This window comes from Pelobates fuscus, chromosome 8 (assembly GCF_036172605.1).
Source record: "Pelobates fuscus isolate aPelFus1 chromosome 8, aPelFus1.pri, whole genome shotgun sequence".
In the NCBI taxonomy this organism is placed as follows: Eukaryota; Metazoa; Chordata; class Amphibia; order Anura; family Pelobatidae; genus Pelobates; species Pelobates fuscus.
The window spans coordinates 157,888,545-157,913,175 of NC_086324.1; the positions used below are offsets into that span (position 1 = coordinate 157,888,545).

General features: G+C 44.0%; 1 protein-coding gene across 3 annotated transcripts in view; it reads left to right on the top strand.

The window, feature by feature from the left end:
- Positions 1-1,536: 1,536 nt before the first annotated feature.
- Positions 1,537-24,631, top strand: part of TRAF7 (TNF receptor associated factor 7) — a 49,413-nt gene continuing 26,318 nt past the window's right edge. The window contains exons 1-4 of one of the 3 annotated variants that reach the window (XM_063430486.1): positions 1,537-1,594; positions 8,909-9,018; positions 19,253-19,372; positions 24,222-24,279. In XM_063430486.1, coding sequence (XP_063286556.1) covers positions 19,295-19,372; positions 24,222-24,279 — 136 coding nt within the window. In that variant the 5' untranslated portion in view covers positions 1,537-1,594; positions 8,909-9,018; positions 19,253-19,294. Of the gene's footprint in view, positions 1,595-8,908; positions 9,019-19,252; positions 19,373-24,165; positions 24,280-24,631 lie in introns of those variants that run through there. The other 2 variants (XM_063430487.1, XM_063430488.1) reach the window with 2 other exon arrangements.

Consider the following 24,631-nt stretch of genomic DNA (forward strand, 5'->3'; position numbering starts at 1 on the left):
AAAAGCAGCATGAGGGGGAGATCTAGATTGATATAGCTAGAGTTGGCTTAGCACACATTTGCTATTATGTAAAATAGTTGCATGCATAAAAGGGTAGTAAAAGAAATGTCATTTATACACCATCATTATTATTTTAATGTTTTAAAGCCTCCAGGATAAATCAATACATTTTGAAACGGTGTTTGTCAAGAACAGGGCAACAGTATCTATTCGTGCAGCTCCAGAGAACTAAGCTGAAAGCCAGCAGTGGGGAGACCCAGGTAAAGAGGACATTTGTGATATTTGCATCGAAATAAATAGGTTTCCTTGGCCTTAGTCCCTAGTTAGCCATCTTCCTGGTAAGAGATCAAGTAAAGCTTTGAGAAATCAGGAAAAAAAAAAAAAAAAAAAAGAGAAAGGAAACTGACAGCCCCCCACGTGGAATTAAAACTAGCATTTTTCTCCATGCTCAGAACGTTTTTAAAAGTACATTTAGAGGGTCTTTCATGCAACATTAGAGTTTAAAGTACTGGTGCAGGAATCAAATCAATCCGGATACAACTACAGCACAGTAGAGAATACCTGGAGTTTACATGACCATAGTACAAGGGGGGGAAATAAACCCGGACAGCTTCGAGTTTAAAATACATCAGTTAGCATGCTTAGATTTCATGTTTAGTTATTGCAGAGAAGGAGAATTTCCTATTCCTTATCACCCAGCACTTGCCCTATCTCTAGGTAGCATTGAGACCATAAAAGGTGTGCTGATACAGGGCATGCTTCCAGCCAAGTCAGGATGGATGCTTTATTTACACAACAGATAGCAAGGGCTTCCACAGTGAGGGGAAGGGGTCCCCGCTACCCACCCTGCACAGGGGATTGTAATGATATCAGGCTGGGACTCATTGCCCAGGAATTAAACAGCCATAAAACAAACCCTACAGCCAAACTGAAAGCTAGATTAGTACAGGGGTGGGGTAAGGGGTGCAGCAGGAGAATATTGGGTTAAAAAAACAAAACCATAATGAGGTTCAAGCAATAAAGCATATTAAAGCCACATCTAAAGAAAAATGAGGTATTATACATTAAAATTAATAGAACATGCATTTAATGCCTGCCACATGGTGAGCCCCCTCCAGCTGCCCTGGCCCCCACCACACATCCTACCTCATTATCAGCCAACGAGATAAAGGACTATAAAAATTGCACCCAGCACTAATAAAGGGACAGTGCTGCACTGTGATTGGATGGGAAGCATACACGTGACTTTTCATCCTATCACCAACGTTCCAAGTAAAGAACAATTCCTGAGTGCTGACTGTGTCTACAGGAATGGGCGTGGTTTGTGCTGGGCCCAGCCTCTTGGTGAACGTAACGTGACTGACAGGAGCAAAGAAGAAGCGCTGGATTGGCTGCTAAGGCTACATTGCGGTGCATGCCGGGAGTTGTAGTTCAAGTAGTGAAGCATGCTGTAAGTGCTTAGGCCAGCGTGGCAGGAAAAAGACCGCAATTCCCATAATGCCAAGCGGTGGGGAAAATTCTCGGAATGTAGGCTTTCTCGGTGGGTGGAGCTTGTGGTGGGAGAATGAAAGCCGGAAAACATGGCTGCTGGTTGGTGAGTTATTACTGGGAGGCAGACAAGGAGACTGGCAGGATGGGTGCAGGGGGTAGAATGTGTGCCAGGGAGACTGGCAGGATGGGTACAGGGGGTAGAATGTGTACCAGGGAGACTGGCAGGATGGGTACAGGGGGTAGAATGTGTACCAGGGAGACTGGCAGGATGGGTACAGGGGGTAGAATGTGTGCCAGGGAGACTGGCAGGATGGGTACAGGGGGTAGAATGTGTGCCAGGGAGACTGGCAGGATGGGTACAGGGGGTAGAATGTGTACCAGGGAGACTGGCAGGATGGGTACAGGGGGTAGACTGTGAGCCAGGGAGACTAGCAGGATGGGTACAGAGAGTCGAATGTGTAGCAGGGAGACTGGCAGGATGGGTACAGGGGGTAGAATGTGTACCCAGGAAACTGGCAGGATGGGCACAGGGGATAGAATGTGTACCAGGGAGACTGGCAGGATGGGTACAGGGGGTAGAATGTGTATCAGGGAGACTGGCAGGATGGGTACAGGGGGTAGAATGTGTATCAGGGAGACTGGCAGGATGGGCACAGGGGGATAGAATGTGTGCCATGGAGACTGGCAGGATGGGTACAGGGGGTAGAATGTGTGCCAGGGAGACTGGCAGGATGGGTACAGGGGGTAGAATGTGTACCAGGGAGACTGGCAGGATGGGTACAGGGGGTAGAATGTGTACCAGGGAGACTGGCAGGATGGGTACAGGGGGTAGACTGTGAGCCAGGGAGACTGGCAGGATGGGTACAGGGGGTAGACTGTGAGCCAGGGAGACTGGCAGGATGGGTACAGGGGGTAGACTGTGAGCCAGGGAGACTGGCAGGATGGGTACAGGGGGTAGACTGTGAGCCAGGGAGACTGGCAGGATGGGTACAGGGGTAAAATGTGTGCCAAGGAGACTGGCAGGATGGGTACAGGGGGTAGAATGTGTGGCAGGGAGACTGGCAGAGGCATAGGTTACAGAAAGTGACATGAAATGATGGAGTCGGAAGTGAGATGAGGGGTCAGACTAGATGAGGGAGTGACATTAAATGGGTGAGTCAGAGATAGTGACAGAATGTAAGCTTGTTTGAGCAGGGCCCTCAGCACCCTCTATTCCTTTGTGCACAACTTGTCTTGTTGCAAATACTTTCCTATTAGTCCACCTAATGTACAACGCTGCGGAATTAATAACTAATTAGAGGAAGGATGGTTAGGAAAATGATATAAGATTATGGTTACAAGTGACAAAAAGGGAGGTGAAGGGAAGTCAACTGGGAAGTCCGGCTAAGTGCAAAAAAGGAGGGCAATTCACATGGATGAAGGAAGGGAGTCCAGTGTGTGATCTAAGATGGGGCTTTAGAGAAGTGAGCTTAGGTGACAGGGAACAATGCTGAGCTGAAGAAGTCAGGGGAATCAACCTGGAATAAGTGGTAGTGACATGGGTCATGAGGTGGGCGACAAAGGAAGGAGTGAGGGACAGTGAAATACAGTCTGATAGAGGTTCATTGCCATTTCATGTGATTACAATGGGGTTTCTGAGTAATAGAGGAAGTAAAAGTTTAGAATAAATGACTGTCTCTCCCTACAATGCTTGACGGGAAGGGATGGCCACTGAACTAATTATATACATATGTGGACCCAATATAAATACCTAGACCACTTCAGTCTCCTTAGAGGCTGTCCGTCCTTTAAATGTATGAAGATCCCTGGTAACTGGTGATGGTGGGGTTGGAAGGTTTTTAGTAGGTGAATATATATATATATATATATATATATATATATATATATATATATATATATATATATATATTATTTTTATTTTTTTTTCACCTATCAAAACCTTCTAATGTCCCATCACCAGCTGCTACTGAGGAGTAATAGGAAGTTATACTAAACTAGAATGCATGATGGATTGGGAATCGATGTATGTATTCCTCAGTAAGTGAATGTGTTTTATGACTTGAATCTTACAATGCGCAACAAGATATGTAGCCTGTTATGACCTTGCGACTAATGCTAAGTGTGTCCTTTAACCCCTTAAGGACACATGACGTGTGTGACATGTCATGATTCCATTTTATTCCAGAAGGTTGGTCCTTAAGGGGTTAATGTCTAACATAATAAGCACCACTGGAACTCAAAGATGAGCCTTGAGTAGGTAAAGCCCCACATGGTGGCATAACTCTATATTTCAGTTGGTGTTAAGATACTGACATGGACAGTGGAGGGACACTATAACTATTTCTTCTCTTTGAATTGGTTATAGAGTCCTTTGACACTGTCTCTCAATTAACTTTTACATCATTTTTGAGAAGATTGATGCTAAATAAGGTCCCTGGCCACCCAAACCCCAGCCCCTACTGGAAATATGCCCAAAGCAGAGATTACTCACTACTTTTCGCTATATCAACTCATACCAGGAGTGGGACCTTTAGGTGACCAGCTGACACTCTCAGTCCGTCAAAGCCACCCATTGTTGCTTAGGTTAATAAGTCTTCATTAGCTCAAACATGTTTCTTTTTTGTATGAGGGCAACAGGTAACTCCAGACACTATATAACCATGAAATGAAGCATTTTCAGTGGTCTCTTTAACATGGTCCTTTCTCTTCTGTTATAGTAACTAGTATTTATATAGCACCTTTCTCCCATTGGACACTCAGTGTGCAAGCTCTTGGAGTTTTAGAAATGTGAAGCTAGTTTGTAAAAATTGTACAGTATTTTGATTTTAGGATTCACACGTTATATAAATGTATTATATACAGGCAGTAGTCCTAAAATGTACACTAGCGTATTACATGAATTGTTTTCCAAATAACTGTTCCCAATGAATTATTGGAATATTCTAAATAAAAGTTTAGGGGCACAATCATTCACCCTAATCGCAACAGTTGGTTATCCAAATTGAGACAAATCTATATTGCAGTTAATGTTCCAACCTTAATATGAGTGCAAACCTCCATGCTTCGTGTACTGTTCCCAGGTGTCATCATTGTGATATTAATTATATGTTTATCATTGAGCTTGTAATAGCATCCATACCTAAATCGGTATTAAAAAAAAAAAAAAAAACAACAAGAGAAAATCTTAATTTAGCTGTCTTGATTGGGTTTATGATTGCCATGTTTACCTTTCCTGAGTGTTTTGAAATTCTCGTTCTTTTCCTGTGTTATTGTATCATTATCCTTGTTTTACTAAGGATGGGCAGTGACGTATTCTATGGAACATATAGAATAACAGCGGAATATCTGTCTGAACTCTTGCTGTCTGGGAGTTAAACCTCTCCATATAACACTCTCCTGTGACAGCATTTTGAAGAGCTGACCATTACCTACTTTGTATATGCCCAGCGTGGACGTAGAGGCAGGCTTCAGGTGGTTTCTCTAATCGACTCTTCATTTAGGTTTTATTTGGGGGAGGAGAGTATACTACGAGCATTTTTGCATTCATATGAATGGGTTTGGAGTCTGCTCTGCTGGTGAAGAATAAGGGGAATGTTCACTAAACAGTGAATGATGGTGAATTGCAAACTAAACTGCAATCTTCAGGCTGAGTTCTGACTATAGCTGGGTTCATGGATTTCTCCATATCAGCTACTTAAGCTAAAACGTTTCTAGAATGCAATGTACCTATCAGAAATGTGGTATACCATACTTAATAGTAAAAGGTGTTGTGTCCTATTAATATGTGACGCTGCTACTTCCTCCTTGCTTTTATGTCAAAGTTAAAGGGACATTGTAGGCACCCAGACCACTTCAGCTTATTGAAGTGGTCTGGGTGCTGTGTCCCTACTGCCCTTAGTGCTGCAATGTTAAACATTGCACTTCCAGAGAAACTGCAATGTTTACATTGCAGCTCTAGGTCTGCCCACAGTGGCTGTCTACCAGAGAGCCATTAGAGGGCTTCTTGAATCGAAACGGACCTTTGGTCCTGTATCTGACGCTGGACATCCTAACGCTCTGGGTGAGGACATCCAGCGTCAGATTATTTCCCCGTAGGAAAGAACTGACTCAATGCGCATTAGCAGCCGCTCATGGTGGGACGTCGGAGGGGGCAGGGCATTGACATCGCCGCTGGGGAAATGTAAGTAAATAAAGGGTTTTTAACCATTTATTTACCCTGGCAGGGGGCACGAAGGGGGGGGGGGGAGTGGCAGAAGGAGCTATAGCGCCAGGAATACCTCTTTCCCTTTAAATGGTGTAAGCTACAGCTTCCGACCTGTTCATGCATAGTAAATAGTATATTATTTTTATTATTTAGAAAGCGCCAACAAATTCTTGCAGCGCTGTACAATGGGTGGACTAACAGACACGTATTTGTAACCAGATGAGTTGGACGCACAGGAACAGAGGGGGTGAGGGCCCCGCTTAAGTTTATATCTGCAGCTTCCCTCCTGTCAATATGTAAATACTGGGTGGTGTAAGGTTGGAGGTGCCCCTAACATGCTATGAATCATGATGCTGATCATATAATTTGTGAGTTGGTGGCTGCAGGCGCCGGTTCATATTGACACATCTCAACACAGCTATAAAAAGCTTGATTCATATGAAGGAAATGCTATGCAAATGCATCTTTTAATCATAATTCCCCTAGTTGGGCAATTAAAAACATGTTTGTTTAATTCTGATTCTAAGCTTTCACATCACAGTTTTGGCACTGAACCCTAAATAGTAACGAATTGAGAACCTCATTGCAAAATCCAGGCTACGGGAGCCAAAGTGTGATTAAACCAAATCGCTGTTTTAGCCTAAATGTTACAGTTTGATTGTCAATTCACTATAGTTCGGTGTTTTGGGAATTTTAGAAAGTTGTTTGTGTATTTAGCACAAGCATGTGATCCATAACTGCTGGCTGGTACAAAGACGGAACTGGCAACCAAAACTAAACGGATTCATTTGTGTTACAAGCACATTTTTTGGTTTTGTTGGGTTTTTAGTGTGTGTGTGTGTGTGTGTGTGTCTACGTCTACTCACTGAATTTCAGGTAGTCGTGAATTGAATTCCCAATGGACAAATATTCAAGATACGTTTGTATTTTGGCCTGCATTCTTTGATTTGAACGTTAATACACTACAATTCAGAGTTTAGTAAATAAACCTCTGAGTATTCTACAGGTCATTTACTAACGTGATAATTTAATGTGATTTCCAAATTAAAGGTCAGAAAAGTTCCGCTACTCTGGCTAATTTTAATTCTCACTTTAGAACATAACCCAGTTAGTTCTAAAAAACTAACAAAGAAACACAAAACAGAAAAGGGTGTGCCTTAGAAAAGATAATAAAAATAATAACAACAATCCAAATGACTTATCATAAGTCCAATATGGTGCAATCCACGCTCATAGGAAGAACTCTGGAAATACAGTAAATGGAATCGGTCTTCACGGGTGTGTACTTGAAATTCAGTGAAGCATATGGGGAAAGAAAACACAGAAACGGGACTCCAATGGTACAGTATGTAGGTAAAACGAGATAATGGTAATAAGTACTACTCCCAATCTCCAGAGCTAAAATCCAGCTCTGGTATGGAATGCGTGAAGTGGAATGATCCCCACTCAAGGATATGTGAAGTGGTACTGGTTGGCAGGTGTATAAGACGAATCAGTAGTCCAATATTGATGCGATCCAGCCCAAAATAAAAGGAATAAAATATAGTGCTCACTGTGTCTTTATGAATAAAGAGATATAAAATATATGAAATGTACTCACAATATGTAGAGCAGGCTATACTGCTCGATGTAAGCGTATGGGTGGTACAATCCCCACCTGCGGATTCTTTGTGCTTCTTTAATAAGCGGTGAACATCGAAGTAGTCAGGTAAAAATGTATAAATTAAAATAAGGATAATAAAAAGGAATATGGCAATCAAAGAATTTGGTGCCAAAAGAATTCCTTTATTAAAATATAGTAAAAAATAAAATCTAGACGCGTTTCGCCTAAAAAGGCTTCTTCAAGTAGATAATAATAAAAAGAACATAAACCTGACATACATGAGTTCTAAAAATAGTTTGTTTTGTTTTTGCATCATACTTTTGTGTTGCCTTTGACATCTGACGTGTCATATGAATCATGAGTGGGAGCGGGGTTATTACTGGTTAAAAAAATTGGAGAGATACTAATTTAATGTACATGTTGGTTTCCATAGTGATTCTCACACTTTTTACAACAGAACACTATGACAAATCTCCAGTGTCCTAAAAACTACAGTTCGATTATGCTCGCTAGATTTCAATCTAGGACGCTTTTACATAGACGTCTATTTATGCTAGTGTCGAGATTAGAAAAGAGCTTCGAAGTTGCAAAAGCAGAACAGTCACACTGCTGGTGGAAGACCATGTCACTCTAAGCCGGGGGTGCCCAGAAGTTATATCCCCAGATGTTGTAGAACTACAACGCCCATGATGCTTTGCATGCCTTTAGAATGACAAAGCATCATGGAAACTGTAGTTTTAAAACATCTGGGGGTCTACCTTTTGGGCCCCCGTGCTCTAAGCACTACAACCAGTACAGCGTACTCAAGTGGTTGTTGTAGTTGTTTTCAAGCAATTCCAGAACATAAAGCCCAGCCCCACCACCTACTGTTACTCACATAATGTGGACATTGCTCTTCTGATAGTATAGTGCGTAGAGGGTTCTCTCAACTTACATCGCTCATATGTCTTTAAGACCCCTGCCGAGTGCAACATACTTACTCCCTGGTTACTGTGTAACTTTTACGTAATCCAGGCCCCTGCATGTGTCTACAAACTAGCGCCTCTTTAAAGGCACATTCCAAGCACCATAACCAGGTCATGTTTGCGCACTCTGTGACGCTTGCCTCGCCGACACTATTGCGTCGGCTGGTGGGCGAGACTGATCTCGCCCACCGGCCGAGGAGACCTAATGCGCATGCGCGGCATTACGTCTCCCCATAGGAAAGCATTGAAAACGAATTTCAATGCTTTCCTATGGGGATTTGAGCGACGCTGGAGGTCCTCACACAGCGTGAGGACGTCCAGCGACGCTCTAGCACAGGTTTCCTGTGCTATAGAGCAGGACGTTCCCTTGAGTGGCTGTCTAATAGCTGTCTTCTTTTATTCCAGAAGTTTGGTCCTTAAGGGGTTAATAGTAGCCGAAGAAAAATCGAATATAAGCTAGCATTTTCAGACAGATGCCCGGTTTATATCCCCCTGTTCTTCCAACCCCTCTACTCAAAGGGTTAACCTGGTAGATCACTTCCTAGTCTGCTGATTGGACAGTATCAGGGATTTTCCAGTTTTAAAAAAATAAATAACTAATCGTCCTCTGCCTTACATGCCTTTCTGTTTACATCATTCCCCCAGCAGTACGAGCCAGCACGCAGGCATGGAACCATTGTGAAATCACCCTTGCTGCTCTCCAGACCACAGCTAACTGCAGCTTGCAGAACTGCCACTTCAGAGTCTAACACAAGGTAAGGCGTACTGTCTGGGGGTCCTATGCTTCCTGGGACTTTGACGAAGTCCACACGCCGTAATCTGTCTTGTGATGTTTAGATGAGTTTATGTACTAAACAGTGAGTTCGAATAAGATAAAAACAAACACATTTTAAAGCTTAGGCCAAAATAGTGGAGTTAATATATATATTTTAATTTTTAATTTTTTCTATTTCCATGAAATTGGAGATCTATTTTTTTTTTCCTTTCCCCTGATTTGACCTAGTTGTCAGTTCATCCCGATTCACAGTTTAGGTAATGAAACCCTAAGGCAGGGGTAGGCAACATTTCAGTAGCATTGTGCCAACAAAATATCTTGATGTCTCTTGGCGCGCCAGTACTATTTTTAAAAATTGAGGTGTGTATGTTGCCGCATTCTGCTTGTGTTATATATGGGTGCTGCAGTTGCTTTGTAGCGTATTTGCACATATGTGGGCTGTTATATTATATTAATATATATATATTATATGTATGTGTTCATGAATAGTTTGTGGTATTGTGTATAATACCTATAAATGTTGGCTGTATATGGGGGCTGATTGTGGAATTGTGTTGTGGATGATATGTCACAGTGTTTTTCGTGGAGTGTGTATGTGAGGGGCTATTTGTGGTATTGCATGTGAGGCTGCTTTTGGAGTTGTGTGCATGAATGTGAATGTCAGTGTTGCTGTGTTTGTGGGGACTGTGTGTGTGTGTGTGTGTATGATAGTTTGTGGGCTGTTTGTATTATTTGTATGACGAGGAGGCTACTTCTGCAGCTCTGTGTGTATCTAGCAGTGTTGGTGGCTTCCCTGGGGTCCAGTGGGGGCCAGGTAAAGGTCAAGGGCAGCGCTGCTCTTCTCCAGTGCGGATTCTCATTCACAAGTGCTGGGAGGAAGTGATGTAAGATCACTTCCTTTAAATGCTGCAATGAGTTAATTAAGGATTGTCCATCAATCACGGCTGGATTTGCAGTAGCAGATATCTGAAGGCCTACTAGGACTCCTGATAGTCCAAAGTCTGTTTGGCTCTAGCAGCCTTGAGTGCCGTGCATGCTGACCCCTGCCCTAAGGGTTTTCCCTAAATATTAAGTGAATTGACAGTTAAATAGCAAAAATTAAGCTGATATAGTCAAGCCGGGAGTCATAACTTTTGGCTAAATTTTGCAGTGTGTTTGTGTAATCCATCAAAATTCAGTGTTTAGTTTATACCTTACGGATTGAACTTGTACCAGTAGCATAGATATTAAAGTGTCATTAGTCCCAGATGTTCGACCATTCCTCCTCTTGGCTTCTTTCGTTTTGTTTTATATTTGTTTTGTTATCCGCAGTTTGACATTGTTAGAAGCAAGAATTGTGTATTTATCTATTTGAGGAAGTTTTAACCCCTTAAGGACCAAACTTCCGGAATAAAAGGGAATCATGACATGTCACACATGTCATGTGTCCTTAAGGGGTTAAAGGGGCAAGTAAGGGTTTCTGGTTGATAGAGTCTGTGTTGTAACTTCTATGGACACATTTTAAGCTCTTCCTGCAGTAGACAAACAGCACTAATATTGACACAGTAGCCTGTTGGCTTTCTTGCAAAATGCCCTCGTTGCAGCAAAGCCATGGAATGTATTGTCTAAGCCACGGGTAGGCAACCTTTTAGCAGCACTGTGCTGAAATAAGATTGTGATGTCCTATTTTTTTTAATTGAAGTGTGAATGCTGCCGTATTCTGTTTGTGTTATTTATACTGCAGTTTTATTTGTGTGTATATGAGCTATTATATTGTATATGTTCATGAGTAGTTTGTGGTAATGTGTATGATACTTATGAATGGGGGCTGCTTGTGGAATTGTGTGCGTGGATGGAAATGTCACATTGTGTGTTTGGTGCTGTGTGTTTGGGGTATTGCACGTGAGAGGCTGCATGTGGGGCTGTGTGCATGTATGTGGATTGTTAGTGGTGTTACGTTTGTGCGTATTGTGTGTTTGTGTGTAGGCTGTTCGTATTATTTGGATGAGGGGAGGGTTATTCTGCATTTCTGTGTATATCTAGCAGTGTAGGTGGGTTACAGTGGGGACCAGGCCGGCCAGTTATAGCTCAAGTACAGGAGCTGCAACAGCATCTGCAGGCTGCTATGCTCCAGTGTGGATTCCCATTCACAAGTGCTGGGAGGAAGTGATCCAAGATCACGTCCTCTACGTGCTGCAATGCATAAATTGAGGATTGTCCTTTACCACCCTGAGTGCTGTGCATGGCACACCTGCCATAAGTTGCCTACCCCTGGTCTAAGCTGTGAATTGAAGAACCAATTAGACCAGTGGTTCCCAAACATTTTAGGTTCAAGGCGCAACTTAATATTTCAATATTTTTCCAAGGCACCCAATAGTCAAAACAAAGTTCTAGGTTTTATACCTGTACAGCGCTGCGGCACATACTGGTGCTTTATGATATAATGTATAGTGTTTGATTGAAAGGGTGCTTTATATATAATGTTAGTGTTTTAATACTAAATAATAATAGTAGAGGTTGTCTTAACATTGCAGTTCCACTTACAAGATTAAGGGGACAGCGGCACTACACCCAGACGACTTCAATGATATTAAGTGGTCTGGGTGTCCCTTTAAGCAAGAGATCCCGCGGCTGGAAGCAATGGGATCTATCTAGTAACAAAATGTATCTGTATGACATGCTCTGGCTATGGGAAAGTCCATTAGATAAGTGTAAGGCAGGGGTGGGGAACCTTCGGCCCTCCAGATGTTTTGGACTACATCTCCCATAATGCTCTTACAGGCATAATGCTAGCAAAGCATTAAGGGAGATGTAGTCCAAAACATCTGGAGAGCCGAAGGTTCCCCACCCCTGGTGTAAGGGCCTAGTAGCTCTAATTGCCACTCCCATCCCTTACAGCTGTGCGGAGAAAAAGCATCCTGATGTGCCCAACACCCATAAAAAGAGACCGCTACCTGGTGAGCATAAAGATGGGCTGGTAGACTTTGCATCTCTTGTTCTTTGGAGGAGGCAGAGATTGGAAATTATGAATAACTTAAATGTAAAGACGGCTGTCTGTAGTTGGGATAGGAATGGACTATCATGCTGTACAGACAGAATGTGGTGATTTGTTTGCACACCTTGGCTGTGTCCAGGCAGATTCCTGGCAATGGTTTGTTGGGAAAGCGATTTGGGGACAATGCATTTTGTGTGTCTTCCTGTTGGCTCTGTAGATGGACCAGAGAGACCAGTAGATGGACCTGTAAGACTTTTATATAGTACTTTATTTATTTATTTTATGCTATTTTTGTGTAATAAATTTTCTCTTTATTTTACACATTTTGAATTTTTATTTTTTCCATCCTGGTTATCACCTTGCTCCTTGGTGGGGACTATACCACCTACGCTGCAAAAACTAGAGCAAGTTCTGCTCTGGTAAATGTGAGTACTGATTTTATAATATTTTATTCACCTAATGTTTTACCAAAAATATATTGCACTATCTGGAGTCTCCTGTCTCTCTACATATTCCACCTGAGACGATTGGGACCACCACTACTTCATTTATATCCTTAGACGGGGATTGTTCCGTCCAGGCGTACTAACAGCAGAGCTCTAGGTTAGCTCTGGGATATGTGAGTGGAAAATTATTAGTACAACTTATCCACATACCTACTGTACTTGGCATATTGCACTATTATCCCTTGTATGTTATTTTCATCTTTGAGGATTGGGACCACCACTACTTCATTTATATCCTTAGACGGGGATTGTTCCGTCCAGGCGTACTAACAGCAGAGCACTAAGTTAGCTCTGGGATATGTGAGTGGAAAATTCCTAATATAACTTATCCACATACCTACTGTACTTGGCATATTGCACTATTATCCTTTGTATGTTCTTTTTATCTTTGAGGTTATACTGTATAAGAGAACCATCACTCCTACCACCGTGTACGTATACACTTTTGTATATTTATTCAGTTCTTTATATTTAAGGCGCGGTCTCCTCCCTTTTTCTCTCATAATGCTAGCAAAGCATCAAGGGAGATGTAGTCCAAAACATCTGGAGAGCCGAAGGTTCCCCACCCCTGGTGTAAGGGCCTAGTAGCTCCAATTGCCACTCCCATCCCTTACAGCTGTGCGGAGAAAAAGCATCCTGATGTGCCCAACACCCATAAAAAGAGACCGCAACCTGGTGAGCATAAAGATGGGCTTTGCCCTCTGCAGCATCTCACAGGGTGGACAAAGTGACTGTGAGTCTGGTAGACTTTGCATCTCTTGTTCTCTGGAGGAGGCAGATATTGGAAATTATGAATAACTTAAATGTAAAGACGGCTGTCTGTAGTCGGGATAGGAATGGACTATCATGCTGTACAGACGGAATGTGGTGATTTGTTTGCACACCTTGGCTGTGTCCAGGCAGATTCCTGCCAATGGTTTGTTGGGAAAGCGATTTGGGGACAATGCATTTTGTGTGTCTTCCTGTTGGCTCTGTAGATGGACCAGAGAGACCAAACAATAATTTCACCTTGACTAAGGTTATAGGAACTTGCCTGTGGGTACTTGGAAGTAGCATAGCAGTAGGTCTAGTAATGTGCCACAATCAGTGGGGTTTCTAGATATAGAGTCAATCTGGGTAATGGGCAACGACTTACCAAACCAGGTACTCCATGAATGCAGGGTCCCAAGGAAGGAGCCTCTGAGACTAAACACACACTGACTGGGAGAAGGGCTGTGACGTGGACCCAAACCCAGATTTAGTGGGGGAGGTGGGTTTTTCTGTATGTAGACATTCCCGGGGAGTTGGCCAAGTAGATGGTGTTCCCGTGACTAATTTCCATGGAAGTAGGACAGAGGACAGGTCTAGAGACTGTGATATGGACTGGGCCCATAAGTGAGGTAGGTAGACAAGAGCCCAAATAGCAGGTCTCAGAACTCTCACACCTACTTGTGTATAAAATGGACGTCTGTGGAAGACCCTACATAGATCTTATCATAGAAATGTTTACACAATCACACAAAGGTGCATTTTCCAGAATGTGTCTGCAGAAGCTCTGCCTAGGCTCATTGCCTAACCTCCAAAAAAAAATATTTTTTTACATGTGAAAAAGTAACCCCTACTTCTAAATTCACTATACTAAATTTTTTCGGAACAGAAAAGTGTTGCGTTACACATGGCTTTTTCCCGCCACTATAAATTTGGCAGTCTTCTGAAATGAAAACTTCTGTAGAAAATTGATACATTTACTACAAAGAAAACCGTCACTTTTCAGATCACTTTTAGAACACTTTAATAAATATGGTCAGTATATAATGAAGAATGTAACTGCCATTCCTCATCAATAAATTAAATAATATGCATTGTATTTAACATTACAATAGATTTTGTCAAACACCTTCACTAGACTTTTCCCAGGATCAGTGGGGTCTCAATGACACTAGGGGAAAGCAATGCCAAAACAGCAATAAGATGTGTTGCTAAAATGACTTGAGACCCATATCTGAATAGCAACTCTGTGTGTGTTTGTGTAACTTGATACCAGATTGCACAATTTGCACTAACTTCTTGCCTGTTTGGTTGTTAAGACAATTTCTGTTTTGTACTATACCTCCTTATCAGCTGAATCTTAAAAAGCTAATATTAACAGGTGAATGGACTTTTTAAAAAACAAAAGCAGCTAGAGGCTGCTCAACTCTCTCCTAGTCTGAGTCACGGGGATTTCCTGGAGTTTGGGAAAAGAAACATTCTGTGTGAGATTTGCCAGCACTATGGTTGGCCACAGGGTGAACAGGGATATTAAAATAATATTTATAAATGTACATACACACAGGCACAAAAAGTAGAGCACACACAGGACTTGCCTCAAGTTTTTTCTTGGCTTTATTTTAAGACGATAAATGCAAATGACATCACCATCAACGTTTCAGTCCCCATTTGCGACTTTTATCAAGATCTTTATAGAAGGCGTAACGGTTGCGGCTCAAGTAATTTTATGAATGATTGAGGCCAGAATGACGCGAGCGCAGCCTGGTGAGATTGACGCTGCTTCAGGAACATGCTGGCAAGAATTTGACGAAGGTGCATCAAAATCAGTGAGCAGAGCCACAGACTGGCGCAAGTGCCTATTCGGTTGGGAGAATGTGAGGATGACGCTGGTGCGTCAGCATTAGAGAGTGCTCCTGAAAAATGACACGATTGTCTGAAGGGGCTTTGCAGTCCTATATCCATTTGCTCTGGGCACCATAACAACTTCAAAGCAATCAGTATTTTCTTTGCTGTCCGGTGACATGTCTTGCAGGGATTAACTGTCTCTTTAACACTTCTGCTTATCTGCATTGCTGCATCACAAACTTCCGTAGGGTTCATTCTTTTTCCAAACCTTGTTTTCATTACTTGGTATCAGACCGACCCGTTGCACCTTGAGGCTGTTAATTAATATTTATATTGCTGTAAACAAAATACAAAGCAAGGTCTCTAAATGTAGTTTGGAGATGTGCATTATGGTGGGTTGTATATGCTCTGTTGCACAGATTGCTTCTTTAAATCGTAGTAATTAACACTATGACTAAGTAAACACAACAGCGTAATATTTACTATAGATTTATATCATGTTTCTAACTTCCTTTACAACTGAAATGTAGTTCCTTTTTTAACTTTTTTTTCAAGGCAAACACAACTGTCATTGAAACTTTTGAATCCAAAAAAATGAGAAAATGGGGAATCTGACTAAGAAGGGATACAGAGGAAGGAAGGCATGTTTGCCATACGCATTACCCGTATTCATAATTCCCCAGTCAAGGTCCAGTTTGCAAACTAGGGTTGTTTTCAACACAGAATAGGATGGGTACCATGGGCAAGTAACAAGCTTTCCCTGCAATAAATTTCATGTAAGTGCATGTCTCAATGTGATTAAACATGCCTATAGACAAAAAGCCTCAACAATGTAATACACGTCCTGCGTGAAAAAAAGTTTGCATCAAAGGGGGCAAACTTAGTTCCCCTTAATGTTCCTCACCTCTGGTGATTGTAACTGCAAGTAAATTAAAAATAGATTACATCTGTATAAATCATTGCAGGGCTACTGTATACTCACTATTCTCATTTAATTAATCAATTGTTAGCAAGCCATGATGTTAATGGCTATAATGCTACCACACCAAGTGACCTAACAGAAACCGCAGACAAAAGGTGAGCAATTTGTAATGGTCTGTCATCCACTTGAAAGGTGGCTTTAAAAGGAAAAGTTAATATAGTCATCAGGTATACACTCAATATTGTGCATGTTGTGTATTGTGTAAAGGGACATTGGTAGTGGAAATCACTGATTTAAAGCAAAAATACACTTGTATCAGATAAAAGGCAGGGGTCGGCAACTGTTGGCACTCCAGATGTTATGGACAATATCTCCCATAAGGCTTTTACAGCTGAAATGCTGGTAAAGTATCAAGGGAGATGTAGGCCATAACACCTAGAGTGCCAATGGTTGCCGACCCCTGGTGTAGAGAGTAAAGCCATGTTCTAGCAGTTTGGCGGTTTATAGTGTAACCCCAAGTTGTATGCAATGCTACAAACAATTATCTTTCATTGGATTTATTACTCTCTTGAGATTAATGGAGTGCTCAAAAATATTTGGGGTAAATCAGAGGGACTGCACCCAAAGACTCCATGTGCCTCTACAATAAGCTGTGTTGGTAATTGCCTTATATTTAGCAAACTCGGTGTACCTCAAGTTCTGAATATTTCAATAAGCATTTTTTTACTTGCCAAATTGAAGGAGGAACACTTGGCTCCATGTTCTGCTATACTACGACTTTCCAAATGGCAAATGAACACGTGTTAACAATTTCTATTTATTTATTTATCACTGGCATTTATGAAGCGCCAACATATTCCGCAGCGCTGTACAATTAGGGGAGAACATACAATACACACAATGTAGAGAAGGCCCCGTCTGTAAGCTGAGATCTAGCAATTGAACCCCAAATAAAGAACTACTTTTAAATTCTATTGACAACTACAGGTGTTTGTTTCTTATCACATGGTAATGGTACAGTTTAGATACGATAAATTTGTAATATAGACTAACTATTTTCTTTTCAATTTTGTTGCATTTTTTTTCTGCATATTTTTATGTACAACATATGGGGATATCCTACTACTTGGTATTTAGTTTTGTCATGGAAACGGGCTTTATTTCTTACTTTCCTCTCCACGTGAACCTTGTTCCACTCCGCTTAATAAAAACAAGCTGTAAAAACAAAGCCTTCGCACATGTTTACTGCGGAAAGCACAGCTGTGTTCGTATGGGACCTGGCATGACATGCTTCAGAGCCCGGAACCGTCTTTCTGAAGGCAGAATGTGCAATGTTCATTTTTCTGTAGAACCAGTGAAATCATACGGTGCTGACCTTTTGGCGACCACATAGATGTCTACTAAGCATGCACAGCATTTAAAGATGGCGTCCTTATTCCCCTGTCTTTAGTAAGAACCCTAATGCCAATGATCGAGAAATAATGACACCAATTTTATGATTTTAAGTTAGGTTTGGGTATGGAGCAATCATGTGCTATATTTTAGGGGTTAGGAATCAGTATATACAGTTTGGTTTAGATGTACTGGAGTGAAAGCCGAAAGTACTCTCTAGTCTAGATAACCACTACAACTCGCTGTAGTCATTATGTTGATTAGAATGTCTTTGTGCCACCCCTCATTTTAATGGGAAACCAACCCTTTTGGAATGTTTTGATTTAAAATGGGACTTCCTTCTAGCACCTCGAGACCCCCCTCTTCTGTGCCGTATTAATAATGTGGCATTAACACTTTTACGATATTAATAGCAATTTTGCCCAACGTTCACAGCATTGATGGCTGAGGGTGCTCTGGCGGATTAGAATTGCTAAACAGTTTGATTTAAAACAAGGTGACAGCACTTTGACAACGTAACAAATTGAGCTGTAGTGATTATGGTGCTTAGAGTACTTCTTTAATGATAAGTGTTGGGGTACGAGCCATCTAAGAATTACAATTCTAGGGATAGGGTAAAACGGAATTCAATATTTAGATGTACCTAACGCATCAACTCAACACTTGCGTCTATTCACAAATCATGGCGTGTTTAAGTGCAATGATGAAAGTTCACTTGGTGTCAGTGACTGGCAGTGACGGTGATTTCTCTCTTGGTGAAGTCCCTGTAAGGATCCAATTAGCCTTGATGATAAGATGTTAATGGGACAAGTCTCCCTTACTGCACACATCTACAAGAGCATTGCTGGAGGTATATGGGGCTGTTTTGTATCTACAACTTGGTCCTTATTATAGGCTAGGCGTATGGATTACTGAGTAACTGAGGATAAATTCTATACATTGTGCTAGCAGTTTTACAGGTCTTTCTCCTAGCTGTCAATCAATTCTTCGGCATAGACTCTATGCCACAGTATTAAGTCACCTCCCACAGGTGTTTTTTCTGCTCTCCATACATAGCAACCACAGTGCATGCACTTTGGTTGCTAATGAAAGTCGCTAGCTAATGCTGCTAGCGCTGGCTAGGGAATATTGGAACAGAGTGACGTCACTCCATTCTGATGGTGGCAATGAGTGTCAGTGTCAACGAGGAGATTTGCCCTACTTCTTGACGTGTCCCCAGGCAGAGCAAATCAGTAAAGATAGCAGGAGGAGAGCGGGCGGACCGGAGGTGGGTATTATAGAAGGATAACACCCACTTCTATAAGGGTCAGGTTAGTCATGACGGTTTCCCTTTAAGAGGTTAAAGTTTTACAAAGTACCATATTTAAAGGAGCACAGCAAGCACCACAGCAAGCACCATAACCACTCCAGCTTACTGTAGTGGTTATGGTGCCAGGAGTGCTTTGGCGCCTCCTCATTGTAAGGAGCCAAACCGTGTTTGAACAGTTTGACTTGTTTCCTGGTGCCTGCGGGGTTAAGAAGCTAAACTGTTCAAAAACGGTTTGACGACTTCTTACGATAAGGGGGATTCCCTGGCATTATAGTCATTACAGCATGCTGTTGTGGTTATGGTGTTTAGAGCATTCCTTTAATGCTAATTGGGCAAGTAATGAGCAGAATTTACTTCTGGATGAAGTTAGTGATAAGACAGAAAATGATCAAACTCACAGATTTATTCTAAGTCATAAATTACTGTTGTGTTTCTGACCTGTTACCCCATTTGTATCACTGTCTGTAAGGGGCTTCCAGGCAGCAGATGCACTAATATCTCTCTCCTCTCTGCTTCCAGAGTCCTCTTGATGCATTCCGCTGCCGATGGTTGGTTTAGAGTATGACCTCTAGCAAGAATCCACGCTTCAACCATTTTCCTGCAGGTGCCACGAATATCCCACCAGAGAGCACTAACGGGGTAACTATTTTCTTAATCCATAGGGTTGATGTATATCTTTAGAGCTTGGTATTGAGAATGGCATTTACCATTTCCAACCAATGTCATCAGGAGAGAATGCCTGTTCAGTTCAGAGTTAAAATGTATCTCTGGCCTTAGAAATCCACCCCCATATATTCTGTTATATAGTCGCTGGATTTTAAACTTCCCCTGTACCATGCGTCTGGATTTATTCAAAAAAGTAAAATCTGAACAAGCACAGGCAGAATAAAACATAGATCTGAGAAGTGAGCTAGAAAATCATTACTTTAAAGGGACACTATAGTCACCTGAACAACTTCAGCTTAATGAGGTTGTTCAGGTGAGTGCTACAGCTACCCGGAGCCTTTTTCTTGTAAGCACTGTATTTTCTGAGAAAATGCAGTGTTTACATTGGAAGCTTGGAACACCTCTTGTTGCAGTCAATCAGACGGCCACCAGAGGGACTTCCGAGTTCAGAGGCCCTAAAAAGGCCTCCCGTCCGATGCATTCTGGGTGAATGCATCAGACGGGCTATCAGCACACAAAGCACTGTGAACGCGCTTTGTTTGCTGACAGCCTGTCAGCACTGCTGTGGGCGTGGCTTCAGCTGACAGCTGAAGCCCGAACCCACAGGGACGATTACTGTCCACAATAGTGGTTGAAGGGGGGGGGGGGGGGAGACCTACTCTCCTTCCCCCCCCCCCGGCCCCCACCGCTGTGCGGTGGGTGGGGGCCCTAAAATTATCAATAAGGGGGGGGACCTACTGTCCCCCCCCCCGGCCCCCACCCCTGTGCGGCGGGTGGGGGCCCTAAAATTATCAATAAGGGGGGGGACCTACTGTCCCCGGCCCCCACCCCTGTGCGGCGGGTGGGGGCCCTAAAATTATCCCCGGCCCCCACCCCTGTGCGGCGGGTGGGGGCCCTAAAATTATCAATAAGGGGGGGACCTACTGTCCCCCCCCGGCCCCCACCCCTGTGCGGCGGGTGGGGGCCCTAAAATTATCAATAAGGGGGGGACCTACTGTCCCCCCCTGGCCCCCACCCCTGTGCGGCGGGTGGGGGCCCTAAAATTATCGATAAGGGGGGGGACCTACTGTCCCCCCCCGGCCCCCACCCCTGTGCGGCGGGTGGGGGCCCTAAAATTATCAATAAGGGGGGGACCTACTGTCCCCCCCCGGCCCCCACCCCTGTGCGGCGGGTGGGGGCCCTAAAATTATCAATAAGGGGGGGACCTACTGTCCCCCCCGGCCCCCACCCCTGAGCGGCGGGTGGGGGCCCTAAAATTATCAATAAGGGGGGGACCTACTGTCCCCCCCTGGCCCCCACCCCTGTGCGGCGGGTGGGGGCCCTAAAATTATCGATAAGGGGGGGGACCTACTGTCCCCCCCCGGCCCCCACCCCTGTGCGGCGGGTGGGGGCCCTAAAATGATCAATAAGGGGGGGACCTACTGTCCCCCCCCGGCCCCCACCCCTGTGCGGCGGGTGGGGGCCCTAAAATTATCAATAAGGGGGGGACCTACTGTCCCCCCCCCCGGCCCCCACCCCTGTGCGGCGGGTGGGGGCCCTAAAATGATCAATAAGGGGGGGACCTACTGTCCCCCCCGGCCCCCACCCCTGAGCGGCGGGTGGGGGCCCTAAAATTATCAATAAGGGGGGGACCTACTGTCCCCCCCCCGGCCCCCACCCCTGTGCGGCGGGTGGGGGCCCTAAAATGATCAATAAGGGGGGGACCTACTGTCCCCCCCGGCCCCCACCCCTGAGCGGTGGGTGGGGGCCCTAAATACAAAGGGGGGGGGGACCCTAGTTAACCCTCCCCCCCCCCAAAAAAAAATTATCTCCCTACCTACCCCCCTCACCCTAAAAATAATGAGGGGGGGAACATTAACTAAAAACCTGTAAAAAAATAAATAAATAAAAAGAGATAAAAAAAACTTACCATTCGATGTTTTCTTTCTTCTAAAATCTTCTTTCTTCAGCCCAAAAAAGGCCAAATAAAAATCCATAATAACCGACGCAATTAAAAAAAAAAAAAAAAAAAAAAAACGAGCGCAAAAAAAATAATCCATCTTCACCCATGGAGGGCTCCGCGCAGACTGAGCTCCGCAGGGTGGGGAAGGCTTATAAAGCCTTGCCCCGCCCTGCAATTAGGCTAAGAACACTCTGATTGGTGGGTTTAAACCAATCAGAGTGCTCTTTGTCATTTTACAAGCGTGGGAAAGTTCTTTGGAATTTTCCCACGCTTGTAAAATGACACAGAGCACTGTGATTGGATGGATTTCAAGCCATCCAATCACAGTGCTCTGTGTCATTTTACAAGCGTGGGAAAGTTCTTTGGAATTTTCCCACGCTTGTAAAATGACACAGAGCACTGTGATTGGATGGCTTGAAACCCATCCAATCACAGTGCTCTGTGTCATTTTACAAGCGTGGGGAAATTCCAAAGAACTTTCCCACGCTTGTAAAATGACAAAGAGCACTGTGATTGGATGGCTTGAAATCCATCCAATCACAGTGCTCTGTGTCATTTTACAAGCGTGGGAAAATTCCAAAGAACTTTCCCACGCGTGTAAAATGACACAGAGCACTGTGATTGGATGGCTTGAAACCCATCCAATCACAGTGCTCTGTGTCATTTTACAAGCGTGGGGAAATTCCAAAGAACTTTCCCACGCTTGTAAAATGACAAAGAGCACTGTGATTGGATGGCTTGAAATCCATCCAATCACAGTGCTCTGTGTCATTTTACAAGCGTGGGAAAATTCCAAAGAACTTTCCCACGCTTGTAAAATGACACAGAGCACTGTGATTGGATGGCTTGAAATCCATCCAATCACAGTGCTCTGTGTCATTTTACAAGCGTGGGAAAATTCCAAAGAACTTTCCCACGCTTGTAAAATTACAAAGAGCACTCTGATTGGCTCAAACCCACCAATCAGAGTGTTCTTAGCCTAATTGCAGGGCGGGGCAAGGCTTTATAAGCCTTCCCCACCCTGCGGAGCTCAGTCTGCGCGGAGCCCTCCATGGGTGAAGATGGATTATTTTTTTTTGCGCTCGGTTTTTTTTTTTTTTTTAATTGCGTCGGTTATTATGGATTTTTATTTGGCCTTTTTTGGGGCTGAAGAAAGAAGATTTTAGAAGAAAGAAAACATCGAATGGTAAGTTGATTTTATCTCATTTTTTCTTTTTTACAGGTTTTTAGTTAATGGTCCCCCCTCATTATTTTTAGGGTGAGGGGGGTAGGTAGGGAGATATTTTTTTTGGGGGGGGGTGGAGGGTTAACTAGGGCCCCCACCCACCGCTCAGGGGTGGGGGCCGGGGGGGGACAATAGGTCCCCCCCTTATTGATAATTGTAGGGCCCCCACCCGCCGCTCCGGGGGGGGGACAGTAGGTCCCCCCCCTCATTGATCATTTTAGGGCCCCCACCCGCCACTCAGGGGTGGGGGGACAGTAGGTCCCCCCCCTCATTGATAATTTTAGGGCCCCCACCCGCCGCACAGGGGTGGGGGCCGGGGGGGGACAATAGGTCCCCCCCCTTATTGATAATTTAAGGGCCCCCACCCGCCGCACAGGGGTGGGGGCCGGGGGGGGGACAGTAGGTCCCCCCCTTATTGATAATTGTAGGGCCCCCACCCGCCGCTCAGGGGTGGGGGCCGGGGGGGGGGACAGTAGGTCCCCCCCTCATTGATAATTTTAGGGCCCCCACCCGCCGCACAGGGGTGGGGGCCGGGGGGGGACAGTAGGTCCCCCCTTATTGATAATTTTAGGGCCCCCACCCGCCGCACAGGGGTGGGGGCCGGGGGGGGACAGTAGGTCCCCCCCCTTATTGATAATTTTAGGGCCCCCACCCGCCGCACAGGGGTGGGGGCCGGGGGGGGGACAGTAGGTCCCCCCCTTATTGATAATTTTAGGGCCCCCACCCGCCGCACAGGGGTGGGGGCCGGGGGGGGGGACAGTAGGTCCCCCCCCTTATTGATAATTTTAGGGCCCCCACCCGCCGCTCAGGGGTGGGGGCCGGGGGGGGGCAGTAGGTATTATTAGTAGTATTTAAGAACTGGTGATAAAGCTGTCAATTATTGCTGTTATGCATGCCTTGTTTTGGGAGCAGTTTGAGCTGATGTTAACTGATGTTCCTTGTAAAAGCTGTTTAACAAAATTATGACCTCTGACCTGTGTCGGTATTTAGGCATCTCAAACTCTGGTCCCCACTGATGTTGCTGAACTACAACTCCCATGATTCTCTGGCCATCTATCGCATTCAAAGAATTGTAGGCCGTCAACATCTGGCTGGGGAGCAGAGTTTGAGATGCTTGCTTTAGAGATAACAGAGAGTAAAGCTTTAATCATCCCCTGGAGCCAGAGATCCCATGGCACACTCAACGGGGGGACAATCTTCTCGCTAGGTCTACATGTTAACTTGCCAGTGACTGGTGGGAATCTTGAGCCCTGTTCCAGAGTGACTGGGGGTTTAGTGGCTCCTCTCTGCCTCCACCTCATTGCAGCCTTGCAAACCGTGAATATGACACTGCAAACATACAGAAGGAGAATGGAAAGAGTGAGAGCTGATTGAACGTCAGTGTGTACCACCCATCTGCCAGAGCAGAGGTGCTTCTAGAGAGATATTAATTTAGTAAATCTACACATCGGCCTCTCTTTGTTTCCTTCTCACTGAATCTACCTCTTTGTCTTTCACCTGTTCCCCCCTCTCTCCCCTGTATTTGCATACTCCCCTTCCTTTGGTCTTTGTTTCGCTTACTGGTTTCCCCTGCCGTTTTCTCTCTTTTTCTCTTTTCAGGACAGTGATAAATTGTTTCTTTTTAGCATTCGCTCCCATTTCTTTTGTCCTCCCAGACCAGAATGGAGACCACGTTTGGTCCGGCCTTCTCTGCAGTTACGACTATAACTAAAGGTAAATGAAAGCCCTGAACTCCTTAGGACCATTCTAAAAAAAAACACGGAGGGATTTAGTCACTAAAGAGGATTTTAGGCAAAAATAGCCACATTAGAAGCTTTTTCCAAATGTATTTTTCCCCATCTTGGCTAATTCAACCTACAACTAGCTACTCCTTGATCCATTCAGCACAATTTAGTAAGCAACTGATTAATGGAAAACTGAAAACACGGTTTTGGTAAATGTATGACACCTGGATGGGGGGTAACCGCTAATGTGTGAAATACTGAAGACAAGCTAGTAAAATCAGGAGTGCAACTCTATGTATAATGTGACCATAGAGAGGGGAACTATACACAGTGTAATCAAA